The 19,505-nt window shown below is 38.8% G+C and overlaps 1 protein-coding gene across 10 annotated transcripts in view; it reads left to right on the plus strand.

Annotated features, from left to right (window-relative positions):
• Window positions 1-15,538, plus strand: part of MAP3K7CL (MAP3K7 C-terminal like) — a 76,620-nt gene extending 61,082 nt beyond the window's left edge. For 8 of the 10 annotated variants that reach the window (XM_064380086.1, XM_064380087.1, XM_012446711.2 and 5 more), the window contains 2 exons: window positions 5,532-5,647; window positions 14,375-15,538. In XM_064380086.1, the coding sequence (XP_064236156.1) occupies window positions 5,532-5,647; window positions 14,375-14,555 (297 nt within the window). In that variant the 3' untranslated portion in view covers window positions 14,556-15,538. Of the gene's footprint in view, window positions 1-805; window positions 1,401-4,986; window positions 5,004-5,531; window positions 5,648-14,374 lie in introns of those variants that run through there. The other 2 variants (XM_012446727.3, XM_012446737.2) reach the window with 2 other exon arrangements.
• Window positions 15,539-19,505: the final 3,967 nt, after the last annotated feature.

The following is a 19,505-nucleotide window of genomic DNA, read 5'->3' on the forward strand; positions in this document are numbered from 1 at the left end:
GATGCTTCGAAAACAATATGACTTTTTTTTTTTTAAACAAAATTGAGCAATAGCTTCAATCCCTCCTAAAGTCCTCCCATCTCATCTTAGATGACAGTGACAGGTGTCTCTGTGGTACACACTGAACTAAAGAGTTTGATAAGTCCAGAAACTGATGTCACCTCCACAAATAAACAATTTCGTAGCTACAGTTTGTACCATAATATCTCGTTATCCAAGCAGCCTCTCCAGAAACTTCTTTTAGGTTTTGCATCAATATATCGCTTGACATCTGAGAAATGAAAATGTTAGAAAATGAAGAAGTCTAGCATTCCAGGATTCTGCTACCTTGTCTTTAACATCCATCTGGAAATGTGGTTAAGATATATTCTCCTAGAGAGCACCAGACATAGCTGACATTTTCTCTTATACACACATTGCAAAGTATCTTATACTGTAGTTTTTCCTTGACTGCTATGTCCACACAGAAAGCATATATAGATACTTTGGAGCCTTTCAGTAATGCCTTGAATTTTTTGTTTGTTTGTTTGTTTTTGAGAAGCTCAGTCATCATTTGGGTATGGCTCCTTCAAAAAGTTTGCTATTTTTGTATTCTTTCTCCTTTTGATATTGCTTATGTCAACAGAGATGACTTAAATATCCTTTACTCCAATGTAATATGATGTATAAGTTCTGTAGTATAATTGCTAGTGCTTAACTTGTACTATAATGTAGATACTATATAAATGTCAGTTCTTAAAATATTTAAAATTCTAAGATAATAGAGTTTTTAAATATCGAAATCAGCATGGACTGTGTTTTCCTCTCAGTTTTAACAAACGATACTTGCTAATTTTAAGACATTGAAATGTAATGTAAATTTAAGTCAGACACCCCCATCTTTCTCCAAAGTAGGTAACCCTGAGAATCAAGGAATAAATACAAAGACTGCTCGGGGAGTGTAGAATGTTTAGCTTCCTAAATATATCTCCTGTGTGGGAAGCTTGGATAGGAAAATTAAATTCTTACATTTTTGAAGAGGATGGGGCCAGTAGTACACGCAGAAGCCAAGTAGAAAACGGAAACGCCTAAGCTGGCTTTGCTCCTAGCCGAGGGTTGCTTGGCTGGGTCCTTCCCCATGGGGCCTTTTCCAGGGAGTGGAATCCACTTGGGGAGGAGCTTGCTATGACCCGACAGCTCAGGCAGAGAGCAGAATAGCACCGTGTGGCTGAAGCCGGCATTCTTGGAACGGGACCCTGCGGTTTCTCTCTTATTTCATCTTGTTAAATCGGTCCTGATAATTGGGGCGGATACCAGAGATAGTAGCAGCTCCTTCACTCTGCACTGCCATGAAATATAAAGCCCTCACAAGCTCCATCCTCAGGTGGCAGCGGGAGGAGGCGGAGACGGAGGAAAAGGAGGTGAGGGGGAAGTGTCTATCTCCTGGGCTGTGACCTCATCCAAGCCCCATCTGTGCCTTGGAGACATGTGTTTCAAAGTTGGCTTGAGGCACTGTTGGGAGAATGTCTTAATTTCACCTCCTTAGAACTGGCTGTGTTGAATAGTAGACCAGATACGATGGCATTGGGTGCATCTGAAAAGTGGCTGCTGTGACCACGCAGAATCTGTGCTCTAGTACATTAGCAGTATCTTTATCTTCAGTTTTTCAACTCAACTATCGTTGGATTCCTTTTCTTTGGAATGCAATATTTCATTCTTTAAGCAGGAAGGTGGGATAAGTGTATCCAAAGTGTGGGAGGATGTAGCATCATTATGGAGAAAATAAAGGATTTTTTTTCCTCCTGATGTGAAAAAAATTGACTCTCAACATTAAGAGTTTATTTATCGTACATCCATTCCCAGCATGGGCTTATAACTATGAAAATCTCTCTGACAAGAATAGTTAAAATCAAGCAATGAGAATTGAAATAGTGTTACTTTTATTCCAAGAAGCTAACAGATTTTTAAAAATCTAGTTACCCACAGGTATTCTTTTAAGTTATTTTTCAGTTTTTAATTTGAGCACATGTTACATAAACCCATATACAGCCAGTTAATTCATGAGTGCCAGTGTGGTATGTGTCATGTTACTTAAGTGTACTGGTACTCCATTTTTAAACTGGAAGCCTGATTCTTGAATTCTAGGAATTGATTTCTTCAGGCACAAGCTTATGTTTGATTAAACTGTTGGCCATATATTGTCTCTTATTTTGAGGGATTACCCTTCAAAAGGTAAGGTAAGAGAGGATCAACTTCAGTCAGGACCTGATGATACAACACATGTACACACATTATATCACAAAGCAATGAGAGTTATTCTGTCCCACAAAGAACAACACATCACATTATTCTACAGTGCTGCTTTTTATATTAGGTATAAAACGTGAATATCTTAGTACTTGTACTCACCAGAATTCCTGCTGGGATGAGAACCACATATATTTAAACAAATTCTTTGATCAGTTTCGTGGGCTGGTGGAAATGGCCAATGATGTCAACTGCCTTCTAAGAACAGTGGATTCTGCGGACCCAAAGGCACTTTGATTTGCCCAACAATGTTTGGGGTTACCAGTGAAGGGCTCGAGATTATAAAGGAGTGAGAAACTTGAAGTTCTCTGGCAGAAATTATTTGGGAAAGAGAGAAAGATTGGTTTCAAAAGGAGAGAGCCTCTCCTAGGGAACCCTGGTAGCACTGCTTAGAAAATGGGCTAGAGACAGGAAAGGTAAAAAAAATGCATCTAATAAAATTTACCATCTTAACCGTTTCTAAGTGTATGGTTTGGTAGTGTTAAGTATATTTACATTGTTGTGCAACCAATCTCCAGAACTTTTTCATCTTACAAAATAGAAACTCAACCCATGAAACAACAACTCCTTATTTCCCTCTTCCTCTGGCAACTAATGAGAGAATTTTACAGTGTTTCGGTGGGTTATGCAATATAACCTTCCTCTTTGCTTAAAAAAGAGAAATATGTATTGCTCTTTAATGGTTCCATACAAACTGGGAGAATTTGATGTGGTACTGAGTTATATGTCAAGTCAAAGGCTCAGTTTTCAGGATCTAAAGAGTGAAATGGCACCTGGAATCTTTGTACTCCTTGAAAACTGGATATGAAGTATTTAGGGCTTATTCTTTTCTGATTGTTCCTTCCTTATGATGGGAAGTATTGAAAATATTATTATATATAGATAGCGTGATCATGCTGCTGAAAGAATATGTGGATGTCTTGAAATATGTACTACCTATCATCATGTACTCTTAATGGCACAATCACACTGCCTGTAGAAAATAACATCTTTGAATTTCCCACAATTAAGAGATGCCAATAATAAAAAAAGAACAAATGACAGCATTTCCCACTTAGTAAAAAGCATTACAGGTGGCAAGCTGGGGGTGAGCCAGGGAAGGCCTCTCTCTTCTCAAGAATGTTATTAGTGTACTTTTGCTTTTAAATTCTAGCAGCAAAAAACATATCTCCCTTTACAGTTTTGCTTTTAAATTCTAGCAGCAAAAGACATATCTCCCTTTACATGGCTACTCTCTGTGTTCTCTTAAAGCTGTGAATCCTTTCTTCAGAGTTCTGGAACTTTTTGGCTGTCATGTAGTTAACTATGCTGAATTCATGGTTCAGGTACCTACACGTACTGAGTTCTTGTTTCAACTGAGTATGGTCCGTCTGGTGTTTGTAAGAACAGGATATGATGTGTAGAGTCTTAGGGCCTTCCAGGAGACAAATCCTTTAACAGGGCACAGATGATTTAACAGCTTGGCTATGGTGCCCAGAATAAATTGCTTTCATTCTCCTTGCTGTTATACACTGGTAGGTTGCCAGTGTAACAGGTGAAAATTGATGAGTGGGTAGCAATTTCTGGGGCACAGACTGGAGGAGCCAGGAACTCTGAATTCCTTTGGCAACAGCTTTATCTCATGGGGTGAATTATATTGTAGTACTACTGTGCTTCAATTTAATCCTGTATAGAAAGGGATAATGGTTCCAACAGGCTGAGTTTATGCTGTGAATGTGTTCACAGGGCAGTAGAGAAAGATGCTACCTAATATGATTATTATTAGATTTTCCATGAACTGGGACATAACAGATGTTCCACATGAAGGCAAATTTGATCAAAATCTATTTAGAATTTTATTTCCTTTAAGCATCTCTACTCAGAGGCCTCATGATAAATAGGAAGGGTCATCTTATCTATCAATCAGACAGTAAACTTTATTGAATTTCTATTGCATCCTGGGAGGCATCACTAAATATGACACCCACAGAAATCTATGTCCTTGAAGAATATAATGAGAGGAACAAATAGTAAAACATTCATTAGTTCTCAATTTCCTTATATAAAATTAGTGACACTATGACCTTGACAGACACATAGTTTATATATATATATATCTATATATATATAGATATAGATATATCATTGTTAAGAAAGGATAAGATTGAAGAGCCTATTAATAAACTAATATTTTTCAGATTTTATATACTTTTTTCTATAAATAAAAAGAGTGATTTAAAAAAACTCAACTAGTATTGCTAAAAGTAGTGTATATATATATTTTTTTGAGATGGACTCTCGCTCTGTCACCTAGGCTGGAGTGCAGTGGCATGATCTTGGCTTACTGCAACCTCCACCTTCTGGGTTCAAGTGCTTCTCCTGCCTCAGCCTCCCAAGTAGCTGGGACTACAGGTGCGTGCCGCCATGCCCAGCTAATTTTTGTATCTTTAGTAGAGACAGGGTTTCATCATGTTGGCCAGGCTGATCTCCAACACCTGGCCTCAAGTGATCCACCTGGCCTAAAAGTAGTACTTTTAATCACACATTACTAAACAAGAAATTAGAGTAATAAACTTGGGGAAAACTAGTTCTTTAAAAATAATTCCTAGAAGTAGGGTTTTCAGAACAGTTTGCCCTGCTGACCTTTGTTTCTTTCATGGATGGGAGAAAAAGAGAGACATGAATCTTACAAGGATTTTTTTTTTTTTTAGGGGAGGGAGATCTGGACTTTCTTACAGGTTTGTTAATCCTTGCAAGCATTCTCTCTGGCTCAGCATCTTTCTTTAGGTCAGATGCATTTCTCAGAAGAGAGCCTTTCTCTACTCTGCAAGATGAGATTTTGCCTCCTGGCTACAGAAACAGAAAGCAAAGGGTAATTGAAACAGACAACTGAACCATTTTCCTACCACTGCTCTTCTCCAAAGCAGAGTCTAAGATTTCTGGGGAGTGTTGCAGAATCCTTGGGAGACTTATTTTTACTCCATCACATGGCAGGTAACTGACATGTAATGGATTTCAGGGCTATGACTCAGACCTGAGATGCCCATGAATGACACTGGGAGATGAATGTGGAGAATATCTGTCCACCTATTTCAGTCAAATAGAATCAGCTGAACTCTGTTGAACGTTGACTGACAATGTTGTTCTCACGTGAACCAAAGAGAGAGAGAGAAAGCCTTCCTTTAAAGAACATCAGCAGAGCAAAATGATTGGTAATTTAACCTGACGCAAAGAAATGAACTAATTTCTTTTTGTTGTTTGTGAAGCCCCTGCCACCTTGTCATGACTCCGTAGAATCCATGGAAGTGTTCAAACAGCACTGCCAAATAGCAGAAGAATACCATGAGGTCAAAAAGGAAATCGCCCTGCTTGAGCAAAGGAAGTAAGTACCTACCCTCCAGCGCTCTACATTTGAGCACTGCCTACTGGGCAAGGACCAGGGGCAGTGGGCAGGGGACAGGCTGAGTGTGAGGGTGAGAGGGAGGCAAGGGGGTTATAGCAATGACTCAGTGGTGCTATTGGAGATTAAGTGCTTTACTTTATGGAGTAGCAAAAGGAATATTCCCAGTTAAAACTTAATTTTTTAAATTAGAAATTTTAGTTCAGGAAATTAAAAATGCTGAAATACCACCCAAAACCACACTATGTTTTCTGTAAATATGCCCAGAAGCCACAGAGCACTGTGGTTCGGTGTGAATTTTAATTACTGCTTAAATGACGGCGTTCCCACATCACATGAAGAAGCCACTGGGATAGCTCTTTGCAATAGCATAAATGGATTAGTTGACCGACTACATTTTATAGTCTGGGTAAGTTTTTATCTTGATAGCTTCTATTGCCATTACAGTTCTGCTGTAGGGAATTATACAGTTCTATTAATTAAAGCACTCTTAATTTTACTCACTCATAACTTTGTTTCAGAATCCTTCTTTTTAATTGCACTTGATTCTGCCAATGCCTACCCCAGTGAATCCCCATTCTTTTAAACTTGCAAAGCATCAGAGCAGACACCTTTCCTTCACAGTATGGCCAATTTGGATTTCCTGTTTATTAAAGAGATATTTTGATTAATATGATCTTTTGATTACATCTCCTTTTGATTACATCTCCTACGAGGTGGTAAGTGCCAGAAAATCACAGATAGTCAGGTGTTGTCACCATCAGATTCCTGGAGCCTGGTATGGTAGGTGGCACCTAGAGTCTGAGTAAATTGTTGAATGTGTGAAACAGAACACAAACATATTGTGATTCTTTATGTCTTATATATCACGTGTCACTACAATAAAAGGAAGGAGAGAAGAAATAAACATGCTACCATGCTCAGCTAATTAAAAAATATTTTGTGGGGGCCTGCTGCGGTGGCTCACACCTGTATTCCCAGCACTTTGGGAGGCTAAGGCAGATCGAGACCAGGTCAGGAAGGCGAGACCAGCCTGGCCAATACAGTGAAATACTATCTCTATTAAAAATACAAAAATTAGCTGGGTGTGGTGGCGAGTACCTGTAATCCCATCTACTTGGGAGGCTGAGGCAAAAAAAAAAATTTTTTTTGTAGAGATAGGATCTTGTTATCTTGCCCAGGCTTATATCAAACTTCTGGCCTCAAGTTATCCTCCCACCTTGGCCTCTCAAAGTGCTGATTTTACAGAGTCAGTATCAGCAATAAAGGACTACTAAGATGAATTGTTAAATTGGGAAATATGGTTATATCTTATATTTATAAATACCTGAGCTTGGCTTTCCAAGGGTTATCAGTGATTATTATTTTCATTTATATATATATATATAAAGTTTCAGAAAGGAATTGAAGATTGTTAATAATGTGACAAGTATTGAAGTCAAAGGAAGATTTATATGATCAATAGCCTGTAAATAAATGTATCTTCTGGTGTGTGCGTGTGAAGTGTGGTGGTATTAAAAAATATATATATATATACACACACACACACACACACATACACACAATTTAATTTTTACATGAAAGCAAATAAAATACATTTTGTTTTGAGAAATTTGTGAAATCCTTAGAATTTTTTTGAGACTCCCAGAATGGTGGTTGACAGTGTAACATGATGGTGGACAGTATGGATTTTGGGGCCAGACTTCTGTAAGACCTCAGTTAGTGCTTTGTAAACTCTTTCTTCCTTCCTTGCTTTGCCGTGCTTCAAACATAAAATCGTATCCAGACTTTTGGCTACAGGGGATTAAAAGATGTTTATTAGGAAGTCACAAATATGACTTTTCCCTCCTACGTCTGACTCTTCTTTTCGTTCTAAGAGTTTTGATAACGTTGCTTGGAATACTCAGATTGCATGGTTACACACAGTTGAGTCCTACAGAAAAATTTCATGAAGGAATTGAAGGTTATTAATGATGTGACCAGTACTGAAGTCAAGGGAGATTTATATGATATATACGATAGCCTGTAAATGTATCTTCTGGTGTGTATGTGTGTGTGAAGTGTGGTGATATGATAGAAAAATCCCCAGTAATTATGTCTCTATTTGTAAACTCTTCAGACTGAAGATACTGGAGGACTTTGTTATTTAAGTTAACTTTATGTGTAGCCTTTTTTTCTTTTTTTGGAAATGCAATACTCATCCCCTAAATTACATGTTTTGTAATTTTTTTTAATGTTGCATTTGAAGAAATATGGTAGAGGCCAGGCATGGTGGCTCACGCCTGTAATCCCAGCACTTTGGGAGGCTGAAGTGGGCAGATCACCTGAGGTCAGGAGTTCGAGACCAGCCTGGCCAACATGATGAAACCCCATTTCTACTAAAAATACAAAAATTAGCCAGGCATGGTGGTGGGTGCCTATAATACCAGCTACTTAGGAGGCTGAGGAAGGAGAATCACTTGAGCCTGGGAGGCTGAAGTTGTAGTGAGCTGAGATCATGCTGTTGCACTCCAGCCTGGGCAACAAGAGCAAAACTCCATTTCAAAAAAAAAAAAAAAAAAAAAAAAAATATATATATATATATATATATATGGTAGGATAATGATGCGAGAGTAACTCCTATCTGATGTTTGAAACATATCCTTGCTGTTTGCATTGAGAGCAATGATTATTCTGGGTACCACCACAACAATATTAAACTTTAAAAAGGGGCCAGGTGCAGAAGCTCATGCCTGTAATCCCAGCATTTTGGGAGGCCAAGGCAGGCAGGTCACCTGAGGTCAGGAGTTTGAGACTAGCCTGGCCAATATGACTAAACTCTGTCTCTACTAAAAATACAAAAAAAAAAAAATTAGTTGGGAGTGGTAGGTAGCACACGCCTGCAATCGCAGCTACGCAGAAGGCTGAGTCACGAGAATCACTTGAACCCAGTAGGTGGAGGTTGCATTGAGCCAAGATCATGCCACTGCACTCCAGCCTGGGTGATACAGTGGGACCCTGTCTCAAAAAAATACAAATAAAAAATAAAAAAATAAAAGTCAACTTCTAGAAATAACATGGCTAGCAGGCTAGTGGAGGTATTTTATACAACCATCCAGATCACACACAAGTAGGCCAGACCTTCTCCTTAATTACTCATATGCCTGTGTGTGTTTCTGCAGAACTCATCTTGTTTCCTTTCCCAAAATACTTGATTTCTCCCTAAATAAATGGCTAGATGTAGGGTCAAGGCCAAATTCTTTCATTATAATTTTTTTTTCTTTTTAATGAAGTCTCAAGTTCCTTTTTCTTCATTCTCACTTCTACCATTTGGGCTTGTGACTTATTACTTGAGATCTGGGTTGATGCAATATTGTAACTAGTTTCCCTGCCTATGGGTTTCTTGTTGCTAGAAAATGACAGCCAGTCCTTGGCATAGATTTTAATACCGGCCGGGGATGCCTTGGTACCTCTGTAGAACTTCCAATCTCATCCCTCAACTTCAGCTACATTGGCCTCCTCACAGGAGGTGGGCCCTCTAGTCATTCCCTGTTTACACCAAGCTCTTGGTCTAACAGGCGCCTTTTTTCCTTTTTTTTTTGAGACAAGGTCTTGATCTGTTACCCAAGCTGGAGTCCAGTGGTGTAATCATAGCTAGCTCACTGCCGCCTCAACCTCCTGAGCTCAAGCAACTCTCCCACCTCAGCCTCCTGAAAAGCAGGGACCACAGGCATGTGCCAGCATGCCCAGTTAATTAAGAAAAATTTATTTAGAGATGGGGTCTTGTTATGTTGCCCAGCCTGGTCTCAAACTCCTGACCTACAGCAGTCCTTCCGCCTCAGCTGCCCAAAGTGCTGATATTACAGAGTCAATATCAGCAATAAGGGACTGCTAGGATGAATTGTTAAAATGGGAAATATGGTAATGTCTTATATTTATAAATACACGAGCTTGGTTTTCCAAAGGTTATTAATGATCATTATTTTTATTAAGACTTTACTGAAGCAGAAATTCATTTTGCAACAGATCTTTTCCTGAACAGTTTTTATTTTCACGCTAGATATATTGGGCCAAATGAACCTGACCCAAGTAGTTAGCTCTCCATTTTTTGATGATTCTGCTGAGAACTTCTTTCCCATAATTTCAAAAAGTGTGGCTGATTATGTTGCCTCTGATGTTTGGCTGGCATGAGCTAGATGCAAGCAAAGAGAGGCACTAACTCAGCTATTTTAAAAGAGCACTTTTCTTTATTGGAGTCATTCAGGCATAGCTTAAGGTTTGAACTTCAAACTGAACTTCACTCTCATCTCCAGAGGAGGTCTCCCTGGATCAAGTTTGGGAGAATTTGAAGAGGAGTGATAAGAGTTGCAGAAACTATAATTTTAAATCATATCTGTTGGCTGGAGAAAGAGAGTCAGACATTTTCTAGGATTATAAACTCAGCACTGGCTGAATCCAATTTAAAAAAATCGCTTCTGGCTTATGACCAATGATATACAGAAGCTTGTTATATTTTTACTGAACTTTTTTTCCTTCTCAGTGTAAAAAAGGTGGGGAAGACGTTCTTGAAAGTTTTAAAAAATTACCAAGAATTCTGATATCTTTAAATAACTCCTGCTATCATTTTTATCTAATTCTTTCTAGGTCTTTTGCATGTGAATAGACATTTTAATATAATTGTGAATATAGTAACATGGCATGTATAATATGATTTTTTTCCATAAATATTATAAGCACTTTTTTCAACATATATAGCTTTTTGTGTATGTGATATGAAACTCGTTGAAGTGAGATATAGACACTTTGTGGCTTTTGAAATCTATCACCAAATTTAGAAAAAATAAAAAATGAAATCTATTATCAAATTGCTTGACAGAAATTTTAAAAAGTGTATTATTAAACTACAATCAACGGTAAAGTTTGCTTTGTTCCAGACAGAGCATTTTGTCTTGTCCAGTAGAGAAGCCACTTATTTATTTTTGTGGTATGAAAGATTGTGTTGGGTACTTTGATGTTTAGAAGATTAACTTAAATGTCAGAAAGAGACAGTCTCAGAAAAGTCAGATTGAATGTTTTATTTATTTATTCTTTTTTTATTTCAATAGGTTTTGGGGGCACAGGTGTTGTTTGGTTACATGAATAAATACTTTAGTGGTAATTTCTGAGATTTTGGTGCACCCATCACCTGAGCAGTGTACACTGTACCCAATGTATAGTCTATTATCCCTCACCCCCTCCTGTCATTTCCCCTGAGTCCCCAAAGTCCATTGTATCATTCTTATGTCTTTGCATCCTCATGTTATATATTTTTTATAAACAGTTTTATTTAATTTTTCTGAGACAGAGTCTTGCTCAGTCGCCCAGGCTGGAGTGCAGTGGTGCACTCTTGGCTCACTGCAACCTCTGCCTCCTGGGTTCAAGCGATCCTTTCACCTCAGCTCCCCAGGTAGCTGGCATTACAGGTGTGTGCCACCACTCTGAACTAATTTTTATATTTTCAGTAGAGACAGGGTTTCACCATGCCGGGCTGGTCTCAAACTCCTGGCCTCAAGTGATTGGCCTCCTAAAGTGCTGGGATTACAGGCGTGAGCCTGGTCAGTTTTGTTGTGTTTTTAATTGACATGTAGTAATTGTACTTAATTATGGGGTCTAGTGTAATGCTTTCATACATGGACACATTGTGTAATAATCAAATCGGTGTAATTAGCATATCATCACCTCAAACATTTGTCATTTCTTTGTGGTGAGAAAGTTCAAAATCCTCTCTTTTAACTATTTTGAAGTGTACATTATTGTTAACTATAGTCACCCTATTGTGCAGGAAAATATGAGAGATTCTTCCTCCTGTCTAACTAGCTATGTACCCACTGAACAGCCTCTCCCGTACCTCTCTCCCTACCGCCCTCCCCAGCCTCTGGTAATCACTATTCTACTGTCTACATCAATGAGAGCAGCTGTTTTAGATTCCACATATGAGCGAGATGATGTGGTATTTGTCCTTCTGTGCCTGGCTTATTTCGTTTAACATAATGTCCTCCAGGTTCATCCATGTTGTTACAAATGACAGGATTTCATTTTTTTTGAGATGGAGTCTCGCTCTGTAGCCAGGCTGGAGTGCAGGGGCGTGATCTCGGCTCACTGCAACCTCCACCTCCTGGGTTCAAGCAATTCTTCTGCCTCAGCCTCCCAAGTAGCTGGACAGATGCCTGCCACCACGCCCAGCTAACTTTTTTTTGTATTTTTAGTAGAAATGGGGTTTCATCATGTTGGCCAAGATGGTCTCGATCTCTTGACCTCGTGATCCACCTGCTTTGGCCTCCCAAAGTGCTGAGATTACAGGCGTGCATCACCAAGCCCGGCCCACGATTTCGTTTTTTAAAATGGCTGAATCATATTCCATTGTATAGATACACCACATGAAAAAAACCTATTCTTTTGTTGATGGATACTGGACACTTAGGTTTATCCTATATCCTGGCTTTTACAGTTCAGTGGTTTTCAGTATATTCACAGAGTTGTACAACCATCACTAACTTTACAATGTTTCCTTCACTCCAGAACGAAATCTTTGGTAGTTACTCCCCATTGACCCCTGACTTCTGGACTTTGGCAACCAGCAATCTACTTTCTGCCTTTATGAATTTGCCTATTCTGGACATTTTGTAGAAATGGAATCATATAATATGTAATATTTTGTGATTGGCTTTTTTCACTTAGTATAATGATTTTAATGTTCACTCACTTTGTATCATGCATCAGTACTTTTTATTGCTGAGTAATATTTCATTGTATGAATATGCAATATTTAATCCTTTCATAGGTTAATGAACATTTAATGGGTTGTTTGCACTTCTTGGCTGTTGTGGATAATGCTGCTATAAACATTTGTATAAAAGTTTTGGGGTAGACGTATGTTTTCAGTTATCTTGAGTAGGTTCCTAGCAGTAGAATTGTTGGCTCATATGACAACTCAATGTGTAACCTTTTGAGGAGCTGCCAGACTGTTTCCAAAGGAGTTGACATTTTATATTCTTGCCAGCAGTGTATCAAGGTTCCAAATTTTCCACACCTTTGCCAACACTTCCTGTGTCTTTTAGATTTTAGCCATCCCTCCTGGGTGTGAAGCAATGTGTCTTTGTGGTTTCGATTTACAGTTGTCTGATGGCTAATGATGTTGCAGGGGTTCTCGTGTGCTTTATTGGCCATTTCTATGTCTTCTTGAAGAAATATCTCTAAAGATCTTTTGCCCATTTTTAGTTTGGTTGTCTTTTTGTTTCTGAGGTGAAAAATATTATATAATTTTAATGTGTTCAGGCAAAACATTAAAAAGGGGTTTTCATATGAGGCTATCAAAATCAATGTGACCTGTATTCTCATGTCTTTTAAAAATATATAAAGTGATGATTGGGGGCTGGGCACAGTGGTTCACACCTGTAATAACAGCACTTTGGGAGGCTGAGGTGGGCAGATCATGAGGTTAGGCATTCGAGACCAGCCTGGCCAACATGATGAAAGCCTGTCTCTGCCAAAAATATAAAAAATTAGCCAGGTATGGTGGCATGTACCTGTAATCTCAGCTACTCAGGAGGCTGAGGCAGAAGAATTGCTTGAACCCGGAAGGCGGAGGTTGCAGTGAGTCGAGATCATGCCACTGCACTCCAGCCTGGGCAACAGAGCAAGACTCTGTCTCAAAAAAAAAAAAAAAGATGATTGGGGAAGCAACAGCTCATCTAGGGGAATGTATCAGGATGGGGCAAAAGGGTGCCTATGTAATTTGCGAAGGCATAAGCTAAAATTAGTGCAATTTTGATTTGTTTTTAGTCATGATATTCTGAGATTTCTAATAAGGGGAGATTTTAATAATTTTTATGTTTAACCAGAAGAATTTATTTGTTTAGGATTTTCCCAAAGGCAGAGGCTTTTAAACTGTGTACAGAGGAGTCTCTCACAGATTGGGGAGGGAGAGAGTGTGAGGCAGGGGATGTACCAAGATCAACCAGAGCAGGTCCAATTTTGTCTGTTTTATTTGCGTCCCTTCAGGGTATGATTTTCTTTGAAAAAGGATTCCACAGCAAGATAACACTGAGTTTCTTTAAAGTGTTGTCATTATAGTTTTCCTACAGTTCCTTCAGCCTGCATTCTCAATTCTAGAGTCAGGCCAGCATCAAATGTGGACACATTGTTTTGTTAATTTGGGCTGCAATGTATATGTAAGGATTAGGGAAAGGCATAGGAGGTAATTCTACAAGGACAGAGTTGGGATTCTGTAGTTGAAAGAAGTCTATTGAAATTTGTTCAACTCAGGTATAGGAAACAAAGGAAGGTAACAACTGAATTTGGGGGACAAAGTCTCAGCCAAGAGAAAACGATAGTTGTCCTCCCTACAAGACAATAGGTAGCATCTTAAATTATGAAAAATTATATACAGATTTTTTCTAAATTATTATTTTTACAATTTTTTGTATTCTTAAAATGATCATGTTTTTGACTGTTAAAGAACCTATGTGACTTTTTGTGTATGGTTAGTATTTTAGATGTGTCTAGTAGAGATGCTAGAATAAAGAGATATAAAACTTGTAAAACTGGACAAATAAAAGTCATTGGAGGCAAGTAGAGATGGGTAAACATTCAGAAGCGCAGAATGAATCTTTCTACTTCCATCATGCTAATAATTTAATTTGTTTGCATTGAATTCTGTGCTTCTTCCTGCCCTGTACCCCGAACCTTCAGGAAAGAGCTCATTGCCAAGTTGGATCAGGCAGAAAAGGAGAAGGTGGATGCTGCTGAGCTGGTTCGGGAGTTTGAGGCTCTGACAGAGGAGAATCGGACGTTGAAGTTGGCCCAGTCTCAATGTGTGGAACAACTGGAGAAACTTAGAATACAGTATCAGAAGAGGCAGGGCTCATCCTAACTGTCGTTTTCTCACTGTGAGCATATGAGGTTGATGGCTGCTCTGTGCTGGCCATAAGATTTTTATTTTAAAAGAATAGTGAGTCAGATCTATTGCTTCTCTGTATTAACCCCATGGCAACTGTCTATAATGAGTTTACTGCTTGCCAGCTTCTAGCTTGAGAGAAGGGATATTTGAAATGAGATCACTAACGTGAAACTATTACATGTTTTTGGCGATCAGAATTATTTTCCAAAAATATGTATATTTTTCTTTTTTAGGAAGATATGATCATGCCGTACAACAGGGTAGAAAATGATAAAAATAGGCTATTGACTGACCCCACTAAGAATCATGGCTGAGCAGAGTTAAGCCACACAGCAAACCTGTAACATGTTCACTGTAGTTTCACATACGCGTATTTTTAAGTTTCATGCCTTTAATATTTCAAATATGCTCAAATTTAAACTGACAGAAACTTCTCTGCATGTATTTATATTCCCCAGAGTGTAATACTCTGATTTTTATCCTTCAGTGATTGATTGTACTAAGAATAAATGGTCACATATCCTAAAAGCTTCTTCGTGAAATTATTAGCAGAAATCACGTTTGTAACCAAAGCACGTTTGCCAATGCTAACTTGCTGTTGTAATAATAAACAGATAAGGCTGCATTTGCTTCATGGGACGTGACCTCACAGTAAACATCTCTGCCTTTGCCTGTGTGTGTTCTGGGGGAAGAGGGGGACATGGAACAATGTTGTTTGGACATTACTTGGGTGAGTGCCCATGAAAACATCAGTGAACTTAAAACTATTGTTTTGTTTTGGATTTAAGGAGATATTGTAGATCAATAACAGCTAATAGGAATATGTGAGTAAATTCAGAATTAAAACAATTTCTCCTTGTTCCACCTATCACCATATTTTCTCAAATTGATCTCTTTGTTATATGTCCATTTCTATTCATGTAACTTCTTTTTCATTAAACATGGATCAAAACTGATGGTTTCTATTTTGCTCCTTTCTTAATCTCCTTTGTACTAGAAGTTGGGATGACCTAGCCCTGGTCCAAAACTGGTTCTTAGCTGTATTTGCATGTGCCAACAAAAGAAGTGAAGTTCCATTTCTTTTCTTTTCTTTTTTTTTTTTTTTTTTTGAGACTTTGTCTCTGTTGCCCAGACTGGAGTGCAGTGGTGAGATCTCAGCTCACTGCAACCTCTACCTCCCAGGTTCAAGCAGTTCTCCTGCCTCAGCCTCCCAATTAGCTGGGATTACAGGCACCTGCCACCACGCCCAGCTAATTTTTGTAGTTTTAGTAGAGATGGGCTTTCATCATGTTGGCCAAGCTGGTCTCGAACTCTTGATCTCCGGTGATCTGCCCACCTTGACCTCCCCAAGTGCTGGGACTACAGGTGTGAGCCACTGCACCTGGCCTAAAGTCCCATTTCTTAGAAAGACTGTGATTTCTCATATAAACAACTCAGAGCTTCAATACTGAATGTGATTCATTTGTATCTTCAGGTATTTGTCCAAAAAACAGAAAAAAGAAATAGTTCATTAAAACAAAATGACCTCAGATAAACCAGTGGTTTTGAAATGGGTGATTTTGCCCCCAGGGGACATTTGACAATGTCTGGAGATAGTTTTTGTTGGCACAGCTGCATGAAGGTACCTAGAGGACTGAGTCCAGGATACTGCTAAACATCCTGCAGAACAGCGCCTGCAACAGAGAATTGTCCGCCTCAGTGTGACAACAGTGCTGAGATTGATATGCCCTGGGATAGACAAGTCTCTGGACAGTTTGGGCAAATGTTACAGGAGGCACGGTGCAGGGCCACAGGTTGTTTTGTCACATGGTGCAGAGCTGGGAGGCCCTTATGCATATCAATCTTCAATTTCCTCATTTGTGAAATGGAGCTTTTTAATAGACCTCAAAGTTTTCATGTTATATGAGCCTATTCACCCTTAAGCTGCTTTAACATTTGACCAAAGGTGAAAGTGTCTACTGTTCTGGAAGAAACTTCTGTTTCAGTAACCCGCCTGCTCTTTTTAGTATAAGCCTAGTAGACACAAATATAAGGGAGGAATTGTTCACTAAGTTAATACAAATCCAAAGTCGGCAGAATGGGAGGAAGAAAGGTAAGTTACTCATCTTTAAATGTAAAGATTAGTTTTTGGACGCTGCTCATCTGAAGACAGTTGCATATATTTACAGAATTCAAGCAGTCATAGTCCCTTCCGGAAAATGGGAAGGCGGGAAATACAGTTCCGAAATCTCTTTGCTTTACCAGAATAAAAATAATTTAACCAAGTAAAAATATTTGAACACAACTATTATTACATTAAGGAGTCACTGTTGGTTTTCTTATCTTTGCTGGTGTTGGCTTGAATTTTTACTGTTTCCCAAAGATATATAATTGTCACTCAAAAGCAAGCATTTCCATAGGTGTATATGTTTTAAGCAGATTCTTATTCATTAGAACATGAAAATATCATCTTGTTTTGTAGCATGTCAGAGAAATCTCATGTCAGAAGATGGAATTTCTTATATTATCTGTATCATTTTTTTCATTAATTTGACAAATTTCCACCCATCTTTTTTTACCACTGCATATTATCTACATAATACAGACCATTTAAGAATTTTCTATCTTCAATTATGTTTGCAATATTCTTGCTATTAGTAATAATGACAATATTATAGAGCATTAGAGCATAAAAATGACACAGAAGTATAATGGTGTTATTAGAACAGTAGTGTTAGGGTGAACGTGCTTGCTTTAGAGATAGAATTAAAAGAAAATGTAACATTATAGTCAGTAATTGCTCTACTAAAGAATTTGCTATTTATGGACAATTTATCTTGTGTAGACATGAAAAGAATGTGGTTACACATAGCTAGAAAATTTATAATCATTGGTATGGGCAGGGCATGTTTCTCTAGCTCATCATGGTACCTGGGTTTGAGTGTATGATTAACTCAGTACAAGTAAGGAACTAAAAGAGATCTGGAACTGAAATTCAAGTCAACAAAAATGTATTATACATTTAGCTAGTGCAGGGTAGAACAACAGCAATAGAAGATGCAAAAATAACAAAGATAATGTGGTCCTAGCACATTTAGGGATGGATTGCACTAGACAGAGAATAGAGGCACAGGGAATTGTTAGAACGCTAATAGAAAAGTGTGTGCAAGTCTAAGAGTGGCAGCAACTGAAAGGGAGTAACAGACTAAGAGGGATGGGAAAGACATAATGAGAAGTAGACTCCACCGGGCTTTGCATGGATTGCATGTGTGACTGAGGAAAGGAAGGTGAACAGAAAGAACATTCAATGACCTCCTTTTGTGCCAGAGTATACTTGGTGCTTTGTATAGGCTGTATTATTTTAACAACCTGAGAGGCAGCTGTGATTATCGCCTTTCTCCAAAACCAGAAACTAATGTTGTATAATTTGTAGAAAGTTCTCAGAGCTGGGATTCAAGTGCACAGAGTTCATTCATGTAGTCAATATTTATTGAATGTCCATGCTCTGCCAGGCATCCTGGAAGATACCAGGGACACCAAAGTGAACAATAGAAACAGGAGATCTATTGGGTTCCCTTAGTCTAGTAAGGGAGGTAGACATTTATCTTAATACACAAGTGGGATAGTTTTAAAACATATCAAAACATTTCCGTAAGAGGTAGAGCCTAATTTCTCTATCCTTTAGTGTGAGTTGGACTTAAAGACTTGTTTTTAACAGAGTCAAGCAGAAGTGACAACATGTGAGTGACTTCTAAGTCTACGTCATGAAAGACATTGGAGCTTCCTTCTCACCTGCTCTCTTGGATCACTGGCCCTGGGGTGAGCCAGCTGCCAGAGAAGCCCACAGGGTAAGGAACTGACACTTTCGGCCAACAGCCACCTAAGTGACCTTGGAAGCAGATCTGCCAGCCCAGGCAAGACTTCAAATGGCTGCGGTCTGGCTGGTATCTGGAGTGCTGCCTCAGGAAAGTCTCTGAGTCAGAACCACCCCGCTAAACTGCCCCTGGTTCCCGATTCTCAGGAACTTTGAGGCAGTAATACTGGTTTTAAGCTGCTAAGTTTGGGGTGATTTGTTATGTGGTAATAGGTAATGAAGATAACCACTTAAATAAGATAAGTGACAAAATATAGTTGATGACTGCACCTTAAAAACGGAATCTTACTGAGATGAGGGAGTTTGGGATGAGCTAAGAGGCAAAGAAGGCAGATGGAGGAAGACAACCTAAACTGAGAGAAAACACGTGCAAAGGGCCTGTGGCATGCTCAAAGACCTGAAGGAAGGCTAGGATGACTGAGCATGAAGGGGTCGGGAGAATATAGTGTAAGTTAGCATAGTATAAGGTAAGGTTGTAGAAAAGGGCAAGAACGTGAAGATCACATTAAGAATGTTAGCCTAAAAGCAAAGCGAAGCCATTGGAGAATTTAAAGCATATTACAGGCATAACATGTTTTTTGCTAGGAAGGCATATTTTAAGAGTTTTCTGGCTGGGTGTAAGGGAGGTTGAGGGGGTGGGGTCGGTGAGTGGATCACTTGAGGTCAGGAGTTCAAAACAAGCCTGGCCAATACAGTGAAACCTCATCTCTACAAAAAAAAAAAAAAAAAAATTAGCCGGGCACGGTGGCACGTGCCTGTAATCTCAGCTACTTGGGAGACTGAGTCAAGAGAACCACTTGAACCCAGGAGGCAGAGGTTGCAGTGAGCCGAGATCACGCCACTGCACTCCAGCCTGGGGAAGACAGAGTGAGACTATCAAAAAAAAAAAGTTTTCTAAGTTACCCAATTTAAGTTGCTTAGAGTGCTATATAGGGTTGTTTATACTATACATATTTAGATCAATAGATAGTAGAAAGATGATAGGGTTATTTAGATGGGGTTGTTGTACACATTTTACTTGCCATGTCCCTATGGTTGTCATTATTTTGTATTACAAGAAGGGAAGATCC

The sequence above is a fragment of the Aotus nancymaae genome, unplaced genomic scaffold (assembly GCF_030222135.1).
Source record: "Aotus nancymaae isolate 86718 unplaced genomic scaffold, 86718_ANA_hifiasm-v0.15.2.pri h1tg000022l_1, whole genome shotgun sequence".
Lineage (NCBI taxonomy): Eukaryota > Metazoa > Chordata > Mammalia > Primates > Aotidae > Aotus > Aotus nancymaae.